We start from the raw sequence: 22483 nt of genomic DNA on the forward strand, positions 1-22483 counted from the left end.
AGCAGATCTACCTCATACATAGAAACAAATAGACAGCCAAAATGAGGAAACAAAAAAATACAGCCCAAATGAAAGAAGAGAAGAAAATTCCAGAATAGAACTGAATAATATTGAGGCAAGCAACCTATGAGATACAGAGTTCAAAACAATGTTTATAAGGATGGTCAAGGAACTTAGTGAGAACTTCAACGGAGAGTTAACAAGCATAAAAAAGGACATAAAAACCATTAAAAAGAACCAGTCAGAAATGAAGAATACAATAACTGAAATGAAGGATGCACTAAAAGGAATCACCAGCAGACTAGATGAAGCAGAAAATTGAATCAATGACTGGGAAGACAAGGTAGCAAAAAACTCCAAATTGGAACAGCAAAAATAAAAATTAAAAAATTAAAAATGAGGATAGTTTAAGAGACCTCTGGAACAACATCAAACATAATAACATTCACATCAAAGTGGTGCAGAGTCCCAAACAAGATGGACCCAAACAGGCCACACCAAGGCACATCATAATTAAAATGGCAAAGATTAAAGTCAAAGAGACAATCCTAAAAGCAGCAAAAGTCAGCTAGTAACTTATAAGGGAGCTGCCATAAGATTTTCACCTGATTTTTCAACAGAAACTTGCAGGTCTAAAGGATTGGCACAAAATATTCTACTTGATGAAGAGCAAGGACCTACAACCAAGATAACTCCACCGAGCAAAGCTATCGTTTAGAATTGAAGGACGTATAAAGAGCTTCCCAGACAAGAAAAAGCTAAAGGAGTTCATCATCACCAAACCAGTATTATTACAAGGAATGTTAGAGTGACTTCTTTAAGATGAAAAATAAAATCAAAATTGTGAACAATAAAATGGCAATAGCTACATATCTATCAACAATTACTTTCAATGTAAATGGATTAAATGCTCCACTCAAAAGACATTGGAGAGCCGAATTGATAAAAAAACAAGACTCACTTCACATTTAAAGATACACACAGGTGGAGTGTAAGTGATGGAAAAAGATTTTTCATGAAAATGGAAATGAAAAAAAACAAACAAAAAAGCTGGGGTAGCAATACTTATACCAGACAAATAGATTTAAAACAAAGACTAAAACAAGATACAAAGAACCCAGTAGTAGCATTTCAGAGTATTTATCTGAAGAAACCCAAATGCTACTTTGAGGGAATGTGCTCATCCATATTTTTTTTTGCAACACTGTTTCTAATGGCCAAGATGTGGAGGCAGTCTAGGTGTCTGTCAGTAGAAGAATGGATAAAGAGGAGGTGGTACATATATACAATGGAATATTGCTCAGCCAGGGAAGGGAATGGGTTCTTGCCGTCTGTAGCAGCACCGATGGACCTGGAGGGAAACGTGCTGAGTGAAGTGTCAAACAGAGAAAGACAGATGCAATGAGATTTCACTTATATGAGGAATCTGAAGAACAAAATAAACAATCAAAACAGAAACAAGCTGACGTCATAGGAATGGCGGCAGGGGGGCACATTTTCTGAGTTCTCCTCTGGATCTTATTGCAAACGGGACATATAACCCATCAAACAACTCCTTGCTCATCACGCAGAACAGCTAAGAGACTCCTAAGAGACTCGTGGAAGGATTACTTGAAGGTGCGCAAATTGGGCGAGCAAGGGAAGAAGGAAGGGAGCGGAGTGGAAACGCGCGGTCTCATGGTGGAATCAGGCCGGTGGCGGCTGCAGCAGCGGCGGTAAACCGCAGCTCTAAAGACACAGGGAGATATAAAACACCGAGGAGTCCTTTGCTCATCACGAAGAACAGCGGGGAGACTCGTGGAGGAATTACCTGAAGGTGAGCGCTGATTGCCAGCAGGGGAGGAGGCAGGACAGCGAAGTGGAAGCAGGCTTCCCGCCCCCACCGCTGCCTCGGCGCCCAGGACGGAGCGCAGACTCGTGGAAGAGCCCAGGCCGGACGACGACTGCTGCGCGAATCTCAGAACGCAGCGGAGACTCGTGGAAGGTTTGCTTTGGGGTGCGCTAGTTGGGCAAGCGGGGGAAGAGCCAGAAGGGCAAGAGGAAACGCACCGCGCTCTCCCCAACCCCCAAGGTAGAGCCGCGGTCCTGCAGCGTGCCCACAGCAGCAGCAGCAGGCAGCACCTGGGGCTCTACAGTCCCACGGGAGCCCACGGTGCAGCGGAGAGCGCAGGGTCCAGGAGGTGGGCTCTTTCCCTGCGTCCCACAGCTGATTGCTCTACCGGGGCGGGCAGCTCGTGGGCCCTAGGGCAGACAAAGAACTCAGACGCCAACCTGGGCCCCTCACCGCGCTTTTCGAATCCTCCCCCCGCCCTTCCAGAGACTTAAACTGACCCCTGAGCAGAGGAGTAGTGTCAGATTACAGAGGGGCGTCTGTGCTCAGGCACTGGGAAGATTGGTAGCCAGCTCTGACCTTCGGAAGAGGCTGGGAGGAGGGGATTTTCGCTGGAGGAGGAGACAGGAGACTCTCACACCCCCAGCCACTACGTTTTCGGGCCTGCGGGAGGAGTGTGACGTGGCTGGCCTGGGAGAGAGAAGACCCCTCCATCCCCAGCCCCCACCCTCTCTGGCTGGCCTGGGGCGGGGCAAGGGCAACCGCGGAAGCACTCCCTGAGTTCAGCAGTAAGCAGCAGACGCAGCTCACAGCTTTCAGCAGCTTAGAGATCTCCCGCCTGCCCCCTCCCACATACCCACGGAAGGAGGGCCCTAAGACTCAGGAGTACTGGGCACAGGGCTGGTGGAGCTACTCTCAGCGTGCATTTGTGCAGGAAAGGACAGAAACTGCACGGTCTCTCTGAAAACTGTCATCCAGACCCCTCAGCCACTTGCATTTAAATCTACACTCCCAAATTCACTCTGGGCACCAGGTGACCAGCGCTGCCTACGCAATAGGCAGGGAACTCTTTGGCACAGCGGAGGACAACCTGGAGATTACTTGGTGGGCTTAAGCCAAGACTGGTGTTGCTTTCTGTTTTGCTTTGCTTGGTGTTGTTTTTTTTTTTTCTGCTTGTTGTGATTTGCTTTGTTCTGCCTTTATTTCTTTGATATCTTTGCTTATGTTGAGTGGGGATTGTGGGTTGTATTTTACATGTGAATGTACTTGATCTGTTTTCTTTGTTGTTGTTGTTGTTGTTGTTGTTGTACTTGGTAACGTGATTTGTGTTGAAACTGCCCTAACAGGGTCCAGCTTAAGAGGCACAAGATTCAACATATCCAGAAGGCAACTCTGGGCCAAACCAGAGTACTACTGGGTTTGACCAACAAGTCACACACCCAGAGGGATTTCTCTGAAGGCACAAGGGCCCATAGAGGCCAAACCTCATTTAAGTGGCCAACCCTCACCCAGCAGAACACCCTGCGGTGGGCAGAGCCAAGTTTCACAACTAGACAGCGTAGGAGTTAAACCCACCTACTCACAAGAAAAAGCAATTAAAGTTATTCTTCAACAGGACAATATACTAAACACACGAACCACCTGTGGAGCACATGTAGAGGAGAAGAACGAAGTAGTCCAAGTCAAATATAAAGGACACATACTACATAAGATAACCCAGCAAGAACTAAGAGCTCTAGGGAATCTTCCTAATACATCAAAGCAAACACAGAGAGTCAGTCAGAATGGGGAGACAAAGAAACATGTCCCAAATAAAAGAACAGAAGAAACCTCCACAACTGGAACCAAATGAAGCAGAGGTAACCAACCTGTCAGAGACAGAGTTCAGAACACTGGTGGTAAGAATGTTTAAGGAGCTTAGAGAAGACATAAAGAAGGATATAGAAATCATAAAGAACAACAAGTTAGAACTAAAAAAGGATGTAGAACTCTTAACGAACAACCAGCTAGAACTAAAGAACACAATTACCGAAATTAAGAACTCACTTGAAGGAATGACCAGCAGGTTAGAAGAAGCAGAGGATCTAATCAGCGACTTAGAAGACAAGTTAGCAGAGATCACTCAAACTGAACAACAAAAATAAAAAAGAATAAAAAACAATGAAGATGGGTTAAGAGACTTCTGGGATAACATCAAGCGCAACAACATGTGCATCATAGGAATACCAGAAGGCGAAGAGAGGAAGCAAGGGATTGAGAACATATTTGAGGTAATAATGTCCGAAAACTTCCCTAACCTGATGAAGGAAAGCAACATACAAGCCCAGGAGGTGCAGAGAGTTCCAACCAGGATAAACCCAAACAGGCCCACACCAAGACACATTATAGTTAAAATGGCAAAGCTTAAAGACAAAGAGAGAATCTTAAAAGCAGCAAGAGAAAGGCAGAAAGTTACGTACAAGGGAACTCCCATAAGGCTATCAAATGACTTTTCTACAGAAACGTTGAAGGCCAGGAGGGAGTGGCAGGAGATACTCAAAGTGATGGAACACAAAGGCCTACAACCTAGATTGCTTTATGCAGCAAGGCTATCATTTAAAGTTGATGGAGAGATAAAGAGCTTCCCAGAAAAGAACAAACTGAAGGAATTTATTACTACCAAGCCAGCATTGCAAGAAATACTAAAAGGACTTCTGTAAATAGAAGAAAGATGAAAACAATCTAACTGCAAATTTAAAAAATGGCAATAACTATGTACCTATCAATAATCACTTTAAATGTAAATGGATTAAATGCTCCAATCAAGAGACATAGGGTGGCTGAGTGGATAAGGAAGCCAGACCCTTGTATATGCTGTATACGAGAGACTCACCTCAGATCAAAAGTCACACACAGGCTGAAAGTGAAAGGTTGGAGTAAGATATTTCATGCAAATGGAAGCGAGATAAAAGCTGGAGTTGCAATACTTATATCTGACAAAATAGACTTTAAAATGAAGAACATATTAAAAGACAAAGATGGGCACTATATAATAATAAAGGGATCAATCCGACAAGAAGACATAACTCTAGTAAACATCTATGCACCTAACATGGGAGCACCTAAATATGTAAAACAGGTACTGATGGGCATAGACAGAGATCAACAGCAACACTATCATAGTAGGGGACTTCAACACACCTCTGACAACAAGGGACAGGTCCTCCAGACAGAAAATCAATATGGAAACAACAGCCTTAAATGACACTTTAGAGCAGTTGGATTTAATTGATATTTTCAGAGCATTTCACCCCAATGGTGCAGAATACACGTTCTTCTCAAGTGCACATGGAACATTTTCCAAGATAGATCATATGTTAGGACACAAAACAAGCCTTGATAAATTTAAGAAAATTGAAATCATACCAATTATCTTATCTGACCACAGTGCTATGAAATTAGAAATGAACAACAGGGAAAAAAAACCAGGAAGACACACCAATTCATGGAAGCTGAATAACATGTTACTAAATAATGAATGGGTCAAGGAGCAGATCAAAGAAGAAATCAAAAGATATCTCGAGACAAATGAGAATGAGAACACGACGACCCAAAATCTATGGGATGCTGCGAAAGCAGTCCTAAGAGGGAAGTTCATAGCACTGCAGGCCTACCTAAACAAACAAGAAATATCACTAATTGACAGTTTATCTTCACACTTAAGGGATCTGGAAAAAGAACAGCAAAATAAGCACAAGGAAGGAGATAATAAGGATCAGAGCAGAAATAAATGAAATAGAAACCAGAAAAACAATACAAAAGATCAATGAATCCAAGAGCTGGTTCTTCGAGAAGATAAACAAAATTGACAAACCTTTAGCCAGACTCATTCAAAAAAGGAGAGAGAGGACCCAAATTAATAAAATCAGAAATGAAAGAGGAGAAGTGACATCAGACACCACAGAAATACAAAAAATTTTAAGAAATTACTATGAGCAACTATATGCCAACAACTTTGACAATCTGGAAGAAATGGACAATTTCCTAGAGGCGCACAACCTTCCAAGGCTAACTGAAGAAGAAACAGAAAGCCTGAACAGTCTGATTACCACCAGGGAAATTGAATTAGTAATCAATAATCTCCCAACAAACAAAAGCCCTGGACCAGATGGCTTTACAGGTGAATTTTTCAAAACATTCAAAAAAGAATTATCACCTATTCTCCTCAAGCTCTTCCAAAAAATCCAGAAGGAAGGAAGACTCCCAAACACTTTTTACAAAGCCACTATCACCCTGATCCCAAAAGCAGACAAAGACACCACAAAAAAAGAAAACTACAGGCCGATATCTCTAATGAACATAGATGCACAAATTCTCAACAAAATATTAGCAAACAGAATTCAGCAGTATATTAAAAAGATCATATACCATGATCAAGTGGGATTCATCCCTGGTATGCAGGGGTGGTTCAACATCCGCAAATCAATTAATGTGATACACCACATTAACAAAATGAAAAATAAAAATCACATGATCATATCAATAGATGCAGAAAAAGCATTTGATAAAATACAGCAACCTTTTATGATAAAAACCCTTAAGAAAGTGGGAATAGAGGGATCATATCTTAATATAATAAAGGCCATATATGACAAACCCACATCTAACATCGTACTCAATGGGGAAAAGCTAAAACCATTCCCCCTAAGATCAGGAAGAAGACAAGGTTGCCCACTTTCTCCACTTCTATTCAACATAGTGCTGGAAGTTCTAGCCACAGCAATCAGACAAGAGAAAGAAATAAAAGGCATCCAAATTGGTAAGGAGGAAGTAAAATTATTACTATATGCAGATGATATGATACTATATATAAAGAACCCTAAAGCCTCCACCAAGAAACTATTAGAACTGATAGATGAATTTAGTAAAGTAGCAGGATATAAAATTAATATTCGGAAATCAGTTGCATTTCTATACACCAATGATAAAATATCAGAAGGAGAAATTAAAAAAACAATTCCATTTACAATTGCTCCAAAGACTATAAAATGTCTGGGAATAAATCTAACCAAAGAAGTAAAAGATCTGCACTCAGAAAATTATACGACACTGAAGAAAGAAATGAAAGAAGACATAAATAGATGGAAACACATTCCATGTTCATGGATAGGAAGAATTAATATAGTTAAAATGTCCATACTGCCTAAGGCAATATAAATATTCAACGCAATTCCTATCAAACTACCAACGACGTTTTTCACAGAAATAGAACATATAATCCTGAAATTTATATGGGACCATAAAAGACCCCAGATAGCCTCAGCAATCTTGAGAAATAAGAACAAAGTGGGAGGCATAACGATACCTGATTGCAAACTATACTACAAGGCTACAGTAATCAAAACAGCATAGTACTGGCATAAAAATAGACACATAGATCAATGGAACAGAATAGAGAGTCCAGAAGTAAATCCATGCCTATATTCCCATCTAATCTATGACAATGGAAGCAAGAATGTATGATGGGGTGAAGACAGTCTGTTCAATAAGTGGTGTTGGGAAACCTGGACAGACACATGCAAGAAAATGAAGCTGGACCACCTCCTTACACCATATACAAAAATAAATTCAAAATGTCTTAAAGACTTAAATGTAAAATCTGAAACCATAAAATATCTAGAAGAAAATATAGAAAGAAACTTCATGGACATTACCCGGAGTAAGATTTTCACTGATATATCCCCTCGCGCGAGGGAAGTAAGAGAAAAAATAAACATGTGGGATTACATCAAACTAAAAAGTTTTTTCACAGCAAAGGAAACCATCAATAAAACAAAAAGGGATCCTACTGAATGGGAAAAGATATTTGCCAATGATATATCTGATAAGGGATTAATATCACAAATCTATAAAAAACTTACTCAACTCAACTCCAAAAAAACAAACAACCCAATTAAAAAATGGGCAGAGAACTTGAGGAGACATTTTTCTAAAAAGGACATACAGAAGGCAAGAAGACATATGAGGAAATGCTCAACCTCACTAACCATCAGAGAAATGCAAATAAAAACCACAATGAGATACCACCTCACTCCAGTCAAAATGGCTATCATCAATAAATCAACAAACAACAAATGCTGTCGTGGATGTGGAGAAAAGGGAACGCTAGTGCACTGTTGGTGGGATTGCAGATTGGTGCAGCCACTATGGAAAACAGTATGGAGGTATCTCAGGAATCTGAAAATGGAACTACCTTATGATCCAGTAATTCCACTCCTAGGCATCTACCCGGAGAAATCCAAAACTCCAACTCAAAAATCTGTATGCACTCCTATGTTTATTGCAGCACTTTACACAATAGCCAAGATATAGAAACAACCGAAATGCCCATCGGTCGATGACTGGATTAAGAAGCTGTGGTACATTTATACAATGGAGTATTACGCAGCCATAAAGAAAGAAGAAATCTTATCATTTGCAACAACATGGATGGATCTAGAGAACATTATGTTAAGTGAAATAAGTCAGAAAGAGAAAGACAAGTACCATATGATCTCACTTATATGCGGATTCTAAAGAAAAGAATATGTGAATGAACTAATTAGAAACAGTTTTGAGGGCACAAAGAAAAAACCGAGAGTTGTTAGATGGGTGGGGGTGGAGGGGTTGGGGATAAGGGGAAAGGTGAAGGGATTAGGAAGCAGCTGGTAACCACAAGATGGCCTCAGGGTTTTCTGAAAATTAATTTGGGGAACTTATTCAATAATGTCGTAAAGATTTTGTTGGGTATCAGATGGACATGCGTCCTATTTGGGAGACCACCTCAGAGATAATGTGAATGCCTGATTATGGCATTGTACACCAGAAGCTAAACATTAATGAATGCCAACTATAATTTTATATATATAATGTGATGGCTGGGTGTGAGGTCGTAGGGATAATGGATGGGGGGAGGGGGTTCACAGTGTGAGGGATATAAATGATGAACGTCTAAGTATTACCTTGTCTTGTACACCTGAAACTAATAAAAAAAAACAGAAACAAGCTCATAAATGCAAAGAACAAATACAATCATTATGATGATTGTCAGATGGGAGAGGAGTTAGGAATGAGTGAAAATAGGGAAAGGATTAAGAAGTAGAAATTTGTTGTCACACAGTAGTCATAGGAATGTAGTGTATTTCACAAGTAACATAGTCAATAATATTGTAATAACTGTAGGGTGTCAGATGGGTAGCAGATTTGTTGGCACCCCAACAAACGGGAGGGGGATGGGGACAGAGTCTAAAACATAAAGGGAGTAAAAAGTACAAACTGATAGTTACAAAATAGTCATGGGGATGTAAAGTAAAGCACAGGGAATATAGTCAATAATATGGTAATAACTAAGTACAGTACCAGGTGATTACTGGACTAGTCAAGGGGATCACTTCTTAAATTATACAAATGTCTAACCGCTATACTGTACACCTGAAAGTAATAGAAAATAATACTGAATGTCGACTGTAATTGAAAAAAATTAAAAAGGGGCAAAAGGTGAAAGGGAATAGAGGTTTAAATTTCAAGGTATAAAACAAATAAGTCATGGGGATGTAATGTACAGCATAGGAAATATAGTCAGTATATTGTGATAGTGTGGAATGGTGTCTGGTTGTTGCTGGACTTATCATGGTGATCACTTCTTTAGGGATATAAACGTTGAATAACTATGGTGTACACATGAAACTAATACAATGTTGTGTTAGCTATATTTTAATAAAAATCTTTTAAAAAAGGAATCATCTCAAATTAAATATTCACCTTACACTTTAATAAACTACAAAAAGGTAAACTAAATCCAAAGCAAGCAGAAGAAATAAAATTATAAAGATTACACTGAAAATAAAAGAAATAGGAATTAGAAAAATAATAGGGAAACTCTGGCTCTGGGTGGTGAACATACAATGTAATATATAAAGGATGTATTATAGAAATGTACACTTGAAACCTATATAATTTTACTAACCAATGTCACCCCAATAAATTTAATAAATAAATTTTAAGAAGCTAAAGAATTAGTTGATAGAACAGTATAAGAGAAGAAAACACATGGTCTGAAGGCCAAAGAGAAAATTAAAAGGTTAATAAAAAATAAGCATACATGGAATATAGGATACAGTGAGGGCAGCATAAATGATAATGGGGTTCCAGATGAAATAAAAGTCATGTGACAGAAGCATTAATTGAAAGCATAATTATGGATAATATCCAAAATATGTGACAAAATATATAGAGAATATTAAGCCAATCACAAAAGAATCTATTTGCATGGTTCCCTTTGCATGAATTTCTAAACTGAGCAAAACTAATCTAGGATTTTACAGGCCAGGATTGAGTCTACTTCTCACGAGAAGGATTGAGGTAATAAATGAAGGGGAGTAAGAATGTTTCTAATTTGATGGTAATGTGTTATTTGGTGAGTCCGTTCACTTTATTGTTTATTCATAATCTGTACACTTATAGTTGATGTACTTATTTATGTGTATGTTATACATAATATAATTGTTCTAAGTGATTTTTATACTATTGTTACTATTTATAAATACATAGTATTAAAATCATCGGAAAAAAAACAATCTACTGTAGCTATTGCAACTGCTGCTGAAACCAACCACCCTTCAGTGACTCTTCTACAAAAGTTCCCACCAGCTTCATGCACTTCAGTATAATGAGATACTGTACATTATCTTTAAAAGTTTCTGTCTTTCATTCAATGTTTATAACATGATTTATCTTTAAGAAGCATTTACCTTAATTTTCCTTTATCAGAAATAAAAATTGAAATTATAATGCTATAAAATTTCTCAAGCATTTAGAAAAAGTCAGGTAAAAGTTTCCTCCTATAATACATCCCTACAGAACACAAAAGTGTCCCCTGCCAGCAGTAAACACTAACAGCATGTGTGGACTCTCATCTGTTATTTTACTTTCAGGTGGTCCTGTTCAGTGATCAGAAGAGATTTATTATAAGTATGAATTAGGTTAGCAAAAAAGAAATCTTTCCCTCACCCCAATCTTGAACATGATTGAATGATTTATTAGAATTGTGCTGATTTCTTATAAAGAGGACTTATATAAGTAGAATGTTTCACTACTTACCAAATCTTTTCACATCTTTTTAATCTTCATAAGAGTTCTGGGATATAGTTGGGGCAAGTGTTGCTATTCTCATTTTATAGATAAGGACATTGAGACTCAGAGAAGCAAAGTGCTTTGTCAGGCAGTGAGTGAATGGCTGAGTTGAAACTTTAGTAAAACACAAATATTCTCATTGCAAATCCCCTGCTCTTTCTAGCTCTTTTTCCATCTGCTTCACTGAATGATTTCCTCATGTAACAGAATTGAAATAGGGCTGTTTCAACACAGCTACAAGAGAAAAGTTCTGCTAATCTAAAAGTACCCAAGAGACAAATCATTTTCCCCAGATCTCCTTTAGGGTAATGACTATAAAATAGTACTTTGATTTACAGCCTTCAGAATTCTTGGTCTTTCCCCCTTTGGTTTGGTCTCTCAGTTCTCTACCAATTGCATCCACGTTCTGTCCCACTGGTCCTGTCCACCTTCAACATTAACTCTGCTTTTTTAATCACCCAAGAAAAAGCAAAGAGTAGTGTTTAAAGTAGGGTTGCCAGATTAAATACAGGATTCCTACATAAATTTGAATTTCAGATAAATGAACACTTTTTTATTATGAGTATGTCCCAAACATTGCATGGGGATGTATCTATACTAAAAAGTAATCTGTTGTTTGTCCTGAAATTAAAATTTAACTGGACACTGTATTTTTATTTACTAAATCGGACAACCCCTAGGTTAACAGCACAGGTTCTGGTGCCAGAATGACTTCATTTAAATACTAACTCTGACTATGAGTAGCTGTATGATCCTGGGCAAAAATTTTTAACATCTCTGAAATGTAATTTATTTTTGTCTAAAGTGGGGATAATAATATTTCCTATCTAATAAGGTTGTTGAAAGAATTAAATAAGATAATGTGAGTAAAACTCTTAGCAGAGTGCCTATCATATAACATGTACTCGAAGTGTTAGCTATTAATATTTCTGAGTGACAATGACTAATAATAGCATTATCCCTGATAGGTAGATGGGCATTCAAAAGATAATAAAATCTTCAGTTACATGGATAAATCTCTATAGTAGAAATTTAAGGAACTTCTCATAGACAACTAGTCTTTTCAGGGCATGGACCTTTTTTATAATTAAGCTTTAAAGTATAACTCAGAGTCTGAAACAGAAATAACTGTTTTGTTATGAAAAACAATGCAGTATTGGTAGCATTTAGGTCTGAGACAATATATAAGGCAGGAATGATATAAAGTAGTGTTCAGGGCAATTGATGCCCAACACCCAATATGTGGTCCTCTCTTTAGTATCTCAGGTCACTCAATTTGGTCAATAGGCAGCAGGCGATAATTCCCTAAGTAGGCCTGCATCTGGGTAATATACATAGAAGCAAATGACCTTAGAGAAGAACACAGCAACAAAGATTCAAAGCAAGGCAAGAGAGAATCAAAGAAAGTGATTAACAGTGAGGAAGGTCCAGTCAAAGATTTGTTGTTCATGAATACATCTTCATTTACCTAGGAGTTGCAAGAGAAGCAAGGCCCAATAGTATTACTTGAATAAGTTTTTGGAATAGGAATCTCAATACTGAGGTAGATACAAGCAGAAGTGAAGGTCAAAATATTTAACAACTCATATAAATAAGAAGTGCCTCAGGTAGTATTGGAGCTGGGTACTAAAGGCCCCTTGTTTGTCTGTTCAGTTGGTGAATCACAAGGAGATACAAGGGCCCAGAAAAAGGAGTCAGAGTGGCCAGGGTAGTCATTGTGGGAGGACTTGGAGGGTTGAGAGTAGCAGCTTCATACCAGTTGGCACGGAGATATTTCAACATGTTTAATAATCAGAAGAGGAATGCTGGTATGGCAACCAAATAGCATTCCTGGATACAAGATTCAGACTAGATTACAAACAAGCCAAGCAGGCAGACCAACCAGTACAGGTTATTTAGAGTTATGTGTTTATAACTTTCATGGCCCTAAAATTAGATTGTGATGATTTACTTTTGTTCTTTGATTCCAAATCAGCTTAAATTCCAATTATTAAAATCCAAATAATTTGATTCCAAATAATCTCAGTGAAAAGCAGTAATTGCATCAAATTTGTTTACCATTTATCCCTATCACTTATCACAGCACTCAATAAATATTTATTTAATGAATAAGTAGCCAGTCAGTTTCTCCTCGTACTTGGAATGTCCGAGCATATGTCTATCTAGAGCAGGGGTGTCCAATTTCAACGTATTTTACCAAGGGCCATTTGCGGTAAAATACACAAACAGCAGGGCCACTCACTCGAGGTGAAATAGTATTGCCTCACCTGGTTTATTTAAGTAAACTAAGTATATTTTTGGAATTTGCTGCGGGCCAATTAACAATGGATTGTGGGCCGCAGTTGGCCCGCGGGCCGCAATTTGGACACTCCTGAGGAAAAGAATACAAGGGTACTCTACAATTACATGGCATCTCTAAAGTGGAATTGAACCCTTGAAGGAGAGGGAAAAACCACACAAGTCATCAGAATATTGAGCTGTTTCTTAAACATTTTCAGTTCTACTCAAATTCTATTTGTTAGATATGGGTCCAGTTTACAATTATAGAGAGAAACAACTTTCAGGAAATAGCCTACCTATTAACTTCAGTCACTCTCAGTTAAAACCAAAGTCTTATGACAATTTAAATCTCATGATAAACTGCTTCTATTCATTTGGGGAAGTAAAAAACAGAACTACATTGCAATTCTGTAAACTATAAATTTCACAGCTTTAAATAGAAATAGTAGAACAATTCAAAGAATTACCGTGTTTCCCCGAAAATAAGACCTAGCCAGACCATCAGCTCTAATGTGTCTTTTGGAGCAAAAAATAATATAAGATCCAGTATGTTATATTATATTATATTATATTATGTTATACTCCATCTTATATTATAGTAAAATAAGACCGGGTCTTAAATTAATTTTTGCTCCAAAAGATGCATTAGAGCTGATGGTCCAGTTAGGTCTTATTTTCAGGGAAACACAGTAGCTGTCTATAGCAATGATTCAGTGTTTTAATTGATGCCAATATACCTTAACTTGATTTTCATAATTTGTATAAATATGTTCTTAAATATAATTATTTAAAGTTTCACAAAATTGTGGCAATTGATGCTATACATTTACACTATAGTGAATATGAAGCCAACACATAATAATAAGACCATTTAAAAAAATTTCTACTAGACCTTGAGGAAAAGAACACAATTTGATTGGGGATCAAAAGTCTCAAATTTCCAATAAGCATTAAAAAAAAAACAGTTATCTTTATTTTAACATCATGAGAACATTTTTCTGTCACCATCTTTTTTTTTTTTTTGCTGTGAACTATTATTTTGCTTATTATGGATTTTCACAAATATATTTCTGATTGGCTAATTTCCCATGCAAATGACTAGTCACAAAAAATACTAAATTACTTTTCATTTGATTTAATGAATATATGTTGTTATTGATTTGTTGATTTCTTTCCTTCCTGTATTGATTGAAAACAATTATCCACTTAACTGCACAATTATTTTAGTTTATTGCACATACTAATCCTCATCAAGCCACCTTTCCACCCTTCATCCAAACACACATATTATGTAGTAATACTATATTAGATTACCTGAAGTTAAATTCATTTTATTTGAAGATAAATATATTTGTATATGTATAAAGATCTACTCTACTCCTGCCCTCAAAGCAGCCTCACAAAGAAGTAAATAGTAAAGAACTATTTATTTTGTTTCTCCACTTCCAAAAACCAGTTTTAATAAGACACAAATGCTAATGGTAAGAGCCAGAAAGTCTGCTTACAACCTTGAATGGACCAGCTCAGTATTACTTCTGTTCTTATGAAGCTCAGGGAGACTGGCTACTTTTGGAGAATAACCTATGAGACAGCTGGAGAAATCCTAAAAGTTCCAGGAGTCCAGTGTAGACTCTATCCCTTGAATTGGCTTCAATGATTTAAGGACACTCCTGACAGAAAATTTCCTGAGACTGGGTCAAACCCATTCTGAGTCCTACAATAATGATCTGAAATTCAAAGATGAGATATAAATTAACCTGACCTATGCAGGTAGAGAGCAGGACTCTATTCAGCATCATTCTTAACCTCCTCAACTTATTCCCTGCTCAGAAATAGGATGATCCTTCCCAACTGCTGACACACTAACATTCTCCATTTTCACATAAGCACAAAACTAATACTTTGAACTCCTGAAAAAGTGAGACAGAAATAAATTCATCATTCCATACATTTTGAACAATGTTTTAAAAGGGAACAGTATGGTCATACAAGTGAAACCCATGATGAAAGACAGAATAAAAAGTGACTACTTTAGGCCAAAATATGCTAAACCATAACCTCATATGCATATTTCATTTAAGCACTAAAGGCAGCAGATATGAGGTCAGGAGAAAAAAACACACCAAATAATACCATTTTTCCTTATTTAAATATTGCATTGATGTCTTAGGCCATTTTAACAAGTGAGTGTCTTTAGATAATAAGCATTTTGATGACACAAACTAGAGGGAAAAATTGAACAGCATTTCTGAATTTGATACTAGCTAAATACTGTGGCCTTTTATATAACACTATGTAGTCTTAATACTATTTATAAATATATCTGCTTTATAAATAAGATATTAATACATTATCACTGTATATAAGAAAACTTCACACCAATAATTTTGCCCAACATTTAATTCACTTTAGAAAACATAAAGAAAAACATCAACATTTTATAATTTTGTAAGTCATATTAAAATGTACAAATTTAACAATAAAGAAGACAATGTACACACAATTGTTTTTCAGTATCTATAAGACATTAAGTCAGATTTTCCTAAAACCCTTACCCATAGTCTCTTCAGAATCAAATTTCTGAATGATGGATATTGATTAGGAGGGTTAAGAGGAAAGATGTGGAGGAAAGGAGTGATGAAGATAACAGAAGATAAAGCAGGAGTCCTTATTATTAGATCATAATAATTTAAAGATGAAAATAAACTAGGGATTGTGTGATCAAAAAGAACAAGCTGTGAAGGCACTGGGGTAATTCTTTACATAAAATTTAATCAAAGACAAAAGAGGGGAATATATGATTAATTACAAATGCACAAATATTATTAACATATAATGCCATTACAACAATTCCATAAAGAAATTCATACAATTTTATTTTACAAGCAAAAGTGCATGCCAATCATTTTACTATATTTAGGAGAAGCGTAAGCTGTTACGTGTAGTCTTGTTTCCAAGTCTTCAATAAACAGTACCATTCTTTTAGGTATATTTTATTAATTTATTTTATGTAATTCCAAAATTGCCATAACATACTGCTGACTTTTCTCCTAAACCAGGATCTTGATTGAGGATAGCCTGAGAAGTATAGAAAGTTGACAGAGCACCCTCTTCACTTCTAGATGGTGGTTTTCCATGCACTTTGTTCTCTTTACCTGTATACTTTGTTTCTTCTCATCCCTTTAAACCACCATGCATAACAGTGATTTAAGAAAGTTGATGCTTGCCTCAGGAAAGTTCAAAAGCAAATTTCAATGGCAAATTCTACATTTTCCTTAAGTCTCTTTTCCATAAATTTTTTCAAATATCATTTAAATCCAACTAAAGTTTGAAGAATTTCCCTTATGCTATTCTGATTGCCAGTGTAAAAACATTCTGTATGTTGAAAATAAAGGAAAGGGTATTTAAGCACTACTCATACGACTTTAAACATTTTTGTGGAGAAATAAAGTCTCCTATCTGGTATTGTTTCTCATGGTCCTTTCAGTAGCTGAGAGCAATAATACTTTCCTCATCTCACGTTTTTACTTTTCTGGTAAATAAAGCTGATGCATGAAAGTTAGGTAATCAATTTGGGAAGCTGCTGGCAATTAGATAAGTACATACAGAATTTACAAACCTGAATATGGCAGCCATTAAAGATGTCAAAATAATTAGAAAATATGGTCATAAAACTTAATTCTTATAATTGTCTCCTAAAATAATGTAGGTGTACCATTGGTCAAATAATTTCTCAAAAATGTAATACCCACACCACAAAGGATGTCTGATGTGACATGATGAACCAGAAAAAATTATTGTTACTCCAGTCTCTTCAGTCAGTCCAATGAACCTATAATTGGTTCCTGTAGATGTGATACAAACTCCCTACTTCTCTGGTTTGATATTTGTAGGTTAGGAGTGCTGAATTCACAACTGTTCTCATGGGAAATGTTACAGAGATTACATCTTGCTAAAGAATGTAGGAGAGCTTCCCGAGCTTTCGATGCCTCTATGTTGTGCTCTTGAGAGATTTGAAGGCTAATCTGATTTACATTATTCATTAGAAAATTGGAAGCCATAAGATTGGTTATGGAAAGGCACTTAGTGAGATTTTCTTCCAAAAATTGTTTGTAGAGTTCATCCACCTTTTTTTCCATGTAACTATTAAGCATAGAGTTAGAGAGGGGATGCTTATGAAGCAACATACTTTTTTCTCGAACTTCATCCCCATTCAAAAGTTTTGAGGCGGGTGGTTTCTCTAGAGGCTCACTGATAAAAGAATGACCCAGCGGTATATCTACTGAAAGTAAAAGGGGACCATTAAAAGCATCATCACGTATGTGTTCCACAAAGCAGCCTGAATCATACATGTTCCCCACGTTGTCTCCTCCAATCTGTAGGTCAGGATAATTTTGGCAAATACTTGTACATGACCAAGATCGGTATAAATCCAGTTGTCTATCATCACGTTGTTCTCTCTTTGGAATGGGCAATGCAACAGACACATTTCCTGGAAGGGATGCACTTTTGCATTTTGCTACAGTTATCTCATCCACAGATTTTATTGTATTTGTATCATTAATTTGCTCTGTTAAACTTTGTTTCACAACCTTATGTTGATTTTCCACTTGATCAGGAGAAAGTGAATTGTCTTCTATATCTAAAAGCTGCTTTTTCCAAGTTTCCTTTTTATCATTTGAGGTCTTCTTACATGGAAGTGGTTTGCAAAATATATATGTCTGTTCTTTGTATAGGAGTTCAATTAAGAAGGCTTCTCCAAGCATTTTATTAGGCTAGGATTCTGAACAGAACAGTGCAGTATATCCCTGTAATATAAAAGTTTAGAGCAACATACATTAAAGTGTAAAATTAAGATTTATCTTCTACATGAAACACAAGTGATTTAGAGAGGCAGTGTTGCTCAAAGTATAGAGAATAGGGCCAGGAGTAAGGAGCTTGGGTTCTTATTCTGCCATTAACTTTTTTCTTTTTACTTAGACGTTTATCATTTATATCCCTCACACTGTGTGAACCCCCCCATCCACTATCCCTCTGACATCTCACAGAGCCATTACATTTCCACTGTCTCTATTCCTAATGCTGTACTCCGCTTCTTGTAAGTATATACATATATATATATATATATATGTACATATATATATATACATATATATGTATACACATATATATGTAAAATTATAGTTGGCATTCATTATTGTTCAGCTTCAGGTGTACAGTGCAGTGATCAGGCATCTACATCTTCCCTGAGGTGGTCTCCCAAATGCCATTAACTTTTTGATATCAGGTAATTTATTTGCCATTCTTGGGTCTCAATTTTCCTATCAATTAAATAGTTATAATAATATTCTCCTGCCTTCTTCACAGAGTTATTGTCAGGATAATATTATATGGTGTACATGCAAGTGTTTTGAAAAGTATAAGCTTATATAAATGTGTATATATACACATATACATATATATATGCACAGCTGTCATAAATGTTTTATTTTAAAGTTATTAGTTAAACTGCCTAACCCTTTCTCTATCTTCTAATAGTCAAGCCTGCTTGTAAGTAATTGGTCTTAATTTAACTGTGTTTTAATTAATGTCATTTGAGTCACACATTGAAAAAAATGTTACGCCTTAGAATGTGTACAAGAGATGAATATTTATATATAGTTTGGACTCATGAACACTTTCAGATGTAAACTACAAATGTAGCCACTTACTTTTTCAGTAATCTAAATGGAAATAGGAATTCGTAAAGATAGAAAGTAGAATAGAGGCTGCCAGGGGCTGGGGGGAGGGGGAATGGGCAGTTAGTGTTTAATGGGCACAAAGTTTCACTTTTGCAAGATAAAAAAGTTCTAGAAACAGAGTGGTGATAGTTGCAAAACAATGTGAATATACTTAATGCCACTGAATTGTACACTTAAAAACGGTTAAAATGTTAAATAAAGAAAGAAATGCAAATAGGGTTGTCAAATTCACTACTATCCTTTTTTCTTTTGTCTTTCCCTCTCCTTCCTTCCTTAATTCCTTCCTTCTTTTTTTTTCTCTCTCTCCCTCTCTCTCCCCACTCCATTCCTCGCCCCTACACTCCTCCTTCCTCCCTTCTTTCCTTTTATTCTTTTGGATCTAAATATTTTTTCCCAAAACACTTATGGAAGTCTTTTGCATGTTTTGCTTGCAATTTTATGGCTCCCAGTTTTCCATATAAACTCTATCAGTATGCAAAAGGAAGAAGCAGACTTGATTCAAGATACAATTTTTCTTTTACAGATCTATAGTGTCTACTATAAATGTTTCCAGGAAACTTACTTATTCATATTTAAAGGCTTTCTGGAAGAAATAAAACAATACAACCCCAAAAATGTAAAAATTTTGACTTACCTTTCCCAAATGTCAGGATATTAAAGATTCAATCTTCTGAGATTCCAACACTCCAAACACAGGAAAAGTCCTTTTTGGCTTATTTGTTTCCCAGATTTTGCTTATACCTCAGAAACATAACTTCAACCACACAAAATTAAACAGTTCTGCTTTCTATTCATGCTCTAGGACCAAAGCAAACTAATAGGAAAATGATGTGGGTTGATCACATGTATGGTATGGTAATGATCACATACAAAAAGAGGATCTTGAAAGTGTTTATTCAAGATGCAAATGACAATGACAGTGGGAAATGTTAACAGCAATAGTTTATTGCATTCAAGTAAAGACAGAGACAAAGTTATTTTAAAATTTGTAAGTAAAAAAAGCAGTATGGAAACAAGTATATTTTGTAACAATGAATAATGAAAATAAATTAAATGACCATCAATAAGATAATGTGCAGATAAATTATGATGCATCTATTACATGAAATACTAAACTAAGAATTTTTAATAATGGAATAATAAAAAGCATCTATTAGGTAATTACTACAAAACAGTCATTCTAAATGTTCTAAACATATTGTTTAATTTAAAATAGAAACTATTATCTCCATCTTACAAAGGAAACAAAGACAGAGAAGAGTTGTATACTTGTTGAAGGTCACGAAACTAGTAAATGGTGAAACTAGGATTGCACCAGGCAATTGGATTCAGAACCCATGCTCTTAATCACTACACTGTATTGCCTCTATGTGTACTGATGGAATGACAGTTGCAGAAATATATATACAGTATGATTCCATCATGTATTGAGCATGTACTATATGCCAGGCATTTTTCTAAATACTTCACATATACTAATTGAATCACCATAATGTATGAAACAGAGACCATAACCACTATTTTACCAATGAGGAAATTGAGGTACAGAGAAGTTAGATAAGATGCCCAATATTACACAGTTGTAAGTGGTAGAGTCTGGGTTTGAACCCAGGCAGCCTGGCTTCAAAACACTGTGTGCTTAACTTCCACAACATACATGACTTTTTCTCCCATTTAATTGACTTAATATATGCAATCATGTTTGTGGAAAAGTATAAAAATCAAACTCTTAATGGTAGTTTCCTCTGGGAGGAGGGTGGCAGGGATAAGATGAAGGGGTAATTTTACATTTTACTCTCCATATTTCTATATAGTTTGAATTCTCCTACAATGAACATGTATTCATGTATTATTTGTACAACTGAAAAATAAATAATTCACATACATAAAAGGACAAGAAAAATTATACTACCTTTTTTAGAAATTATTTTCCCAACCTCACAACTGTCTGCCCCATTCATTAGAATGATTTTGAACCCAAATACAAATTGCCAAAGTAGACTGAGAAGCATAAACAAAATACATACTTGATACTTTTGGCTACAATAATCAATAGAGTTTTTGTTTTACAAATAATTATTTCAAAATAATTATCTCAAACATCCCATAGAATAGGTTAATTCTAACTTGTATGCCATACCAATCAATTTATTTTAGGTTGTCAAAGATATCCTCGTGTAAGAAATAGTGTATTAATTTAGCTTGGAACCAAGAGAATGGCTAATAGCAAAATGAGAAAATATGTCTCAATCACACATCAGGAAGATGATGAAAACAATTGTAAAAAATATATTTTCTACCACTGCTACTACAAAAGAATATTAGAAGAAAATGGAGATCTCAAATTGTTCCTAACCTAGACTCCTTCGTTAGTTACATTCTATCTCCTTCACCTCCATCACTCCTATATCCTGTTGATCCATATTCTAGCAGCCCCCTATCCTAAATATCTCTGCCTTTCTCTACTGTCATTTTGTTCTTGGATTGCCGCAGCTGCTTCCAATATTGCCCCCTTTCAAGTCCACTAGATATGTTAGATTGATCCATCTTTCACACAAACCTGTTGAATCCTTCAGTGGCTTCAATTGTCCACTGATTCAGAATAAGAATAATTTATTGAGTGCCTTCTAAGTGAAAGACGTTCTTAGGCAACATCTGCACTTATGTAATCTTCTCAGTAAATCTGCAAGTTATGATATTCCACACTTTTACAAAACAGAAAACAGCCTCAAAAGAACTAATAAACAAAATCTAACATGAAACCTGAAGGTCTATGTGCTTTTCCCCGTTTACTTTCTCAGCTTTTATTCCTCCACTTGTTCCCAAAGCTCCAATTACCGTGTTGCTTCATGGCTGTTCTTTCTACCTAAAATTCCTTTATTTTTATAATTTCCTGGCAGACTATACATTCTCCCAGTTTCATTTTAGCTCTCAGTTCTTCAGGGATACATGCCTTAACCCATCTAGCCTGGTTAAGATTTCTCTACATTGTATTTACCTCATCTTATTGGTTATCACTCTGTGAGTTCCTTGAAGGTAAATGCTTTTTCTTACTCATATTGATGTATTTGTTCCCAAGCATGCACACAGAGTCTGGCACTTATTAGCATAAATTATAAGTATTATAATTATCTGAACTACCTGCATGTCAGACCATGTGCCAAACACTTACATACTCAATTCATTAATCCTCATGATGATGCTGTCAGGTAGGCATCACTATTTCACTTTAACAATAGAGAAACTAACGTTCAGAAATAAGTATTGTGCCCAAGATCCACAATTATTAAGTGTGGAGACCTGGAATCCAATTTTACTTTATACAAAAGCTGGTGCTCAGGTTTTTTGACCCTTCACTCTCAATTTCCATTGCCCATTTTTGAAAAACCCCAAAAATCCTTTAAATGTTATTGCTATCTTCAACTACTATAAAAGGTTAAAACTTGACTGACAATAACAGCTGGAATAATGAGCTATGAAT

The 22483-nt window shown here is 36.3% G+C and overlaps 1 protein-coding gene across 1 annotated transcript; it reads right to left on the reverse strand.

The window, feature by feature from the left end:
* Positions 1-17079: 17079 nt before the first annotated feature.
* On the reverse strand, positions 17080-18027 carry LOC308494734 (TLR adapter interacting with SLC15A4 on the lysosome-like; the record flags this gene model as incomplete). Its single annotated transcript, XM_081042651.1, has 1 exon — positions 17080-18027. The coding sequence occupies one exon, from the start codon at positions 18025-18027 to the stop codon at positions 17080-17082; it is 948 nt and encodes a 315-aa protein (XP_080898777.1).
* Positions 18028-22483: the final 4456 nt, after the last annotated feature.

The sequence above is a fragment of the Rhinolophus hipposideros genome (genome assembly GCF_964194185.1).
Source record: "Rhinolophus hipposideros genome assembly, chromosome: X".
Lineage (NCBI taxonomy): Eukaryota > Metazoa > Chordata > Mammalia > Chiroptera > Rhinolophidae > Rhinolophus > Rhinolophus hipposideros.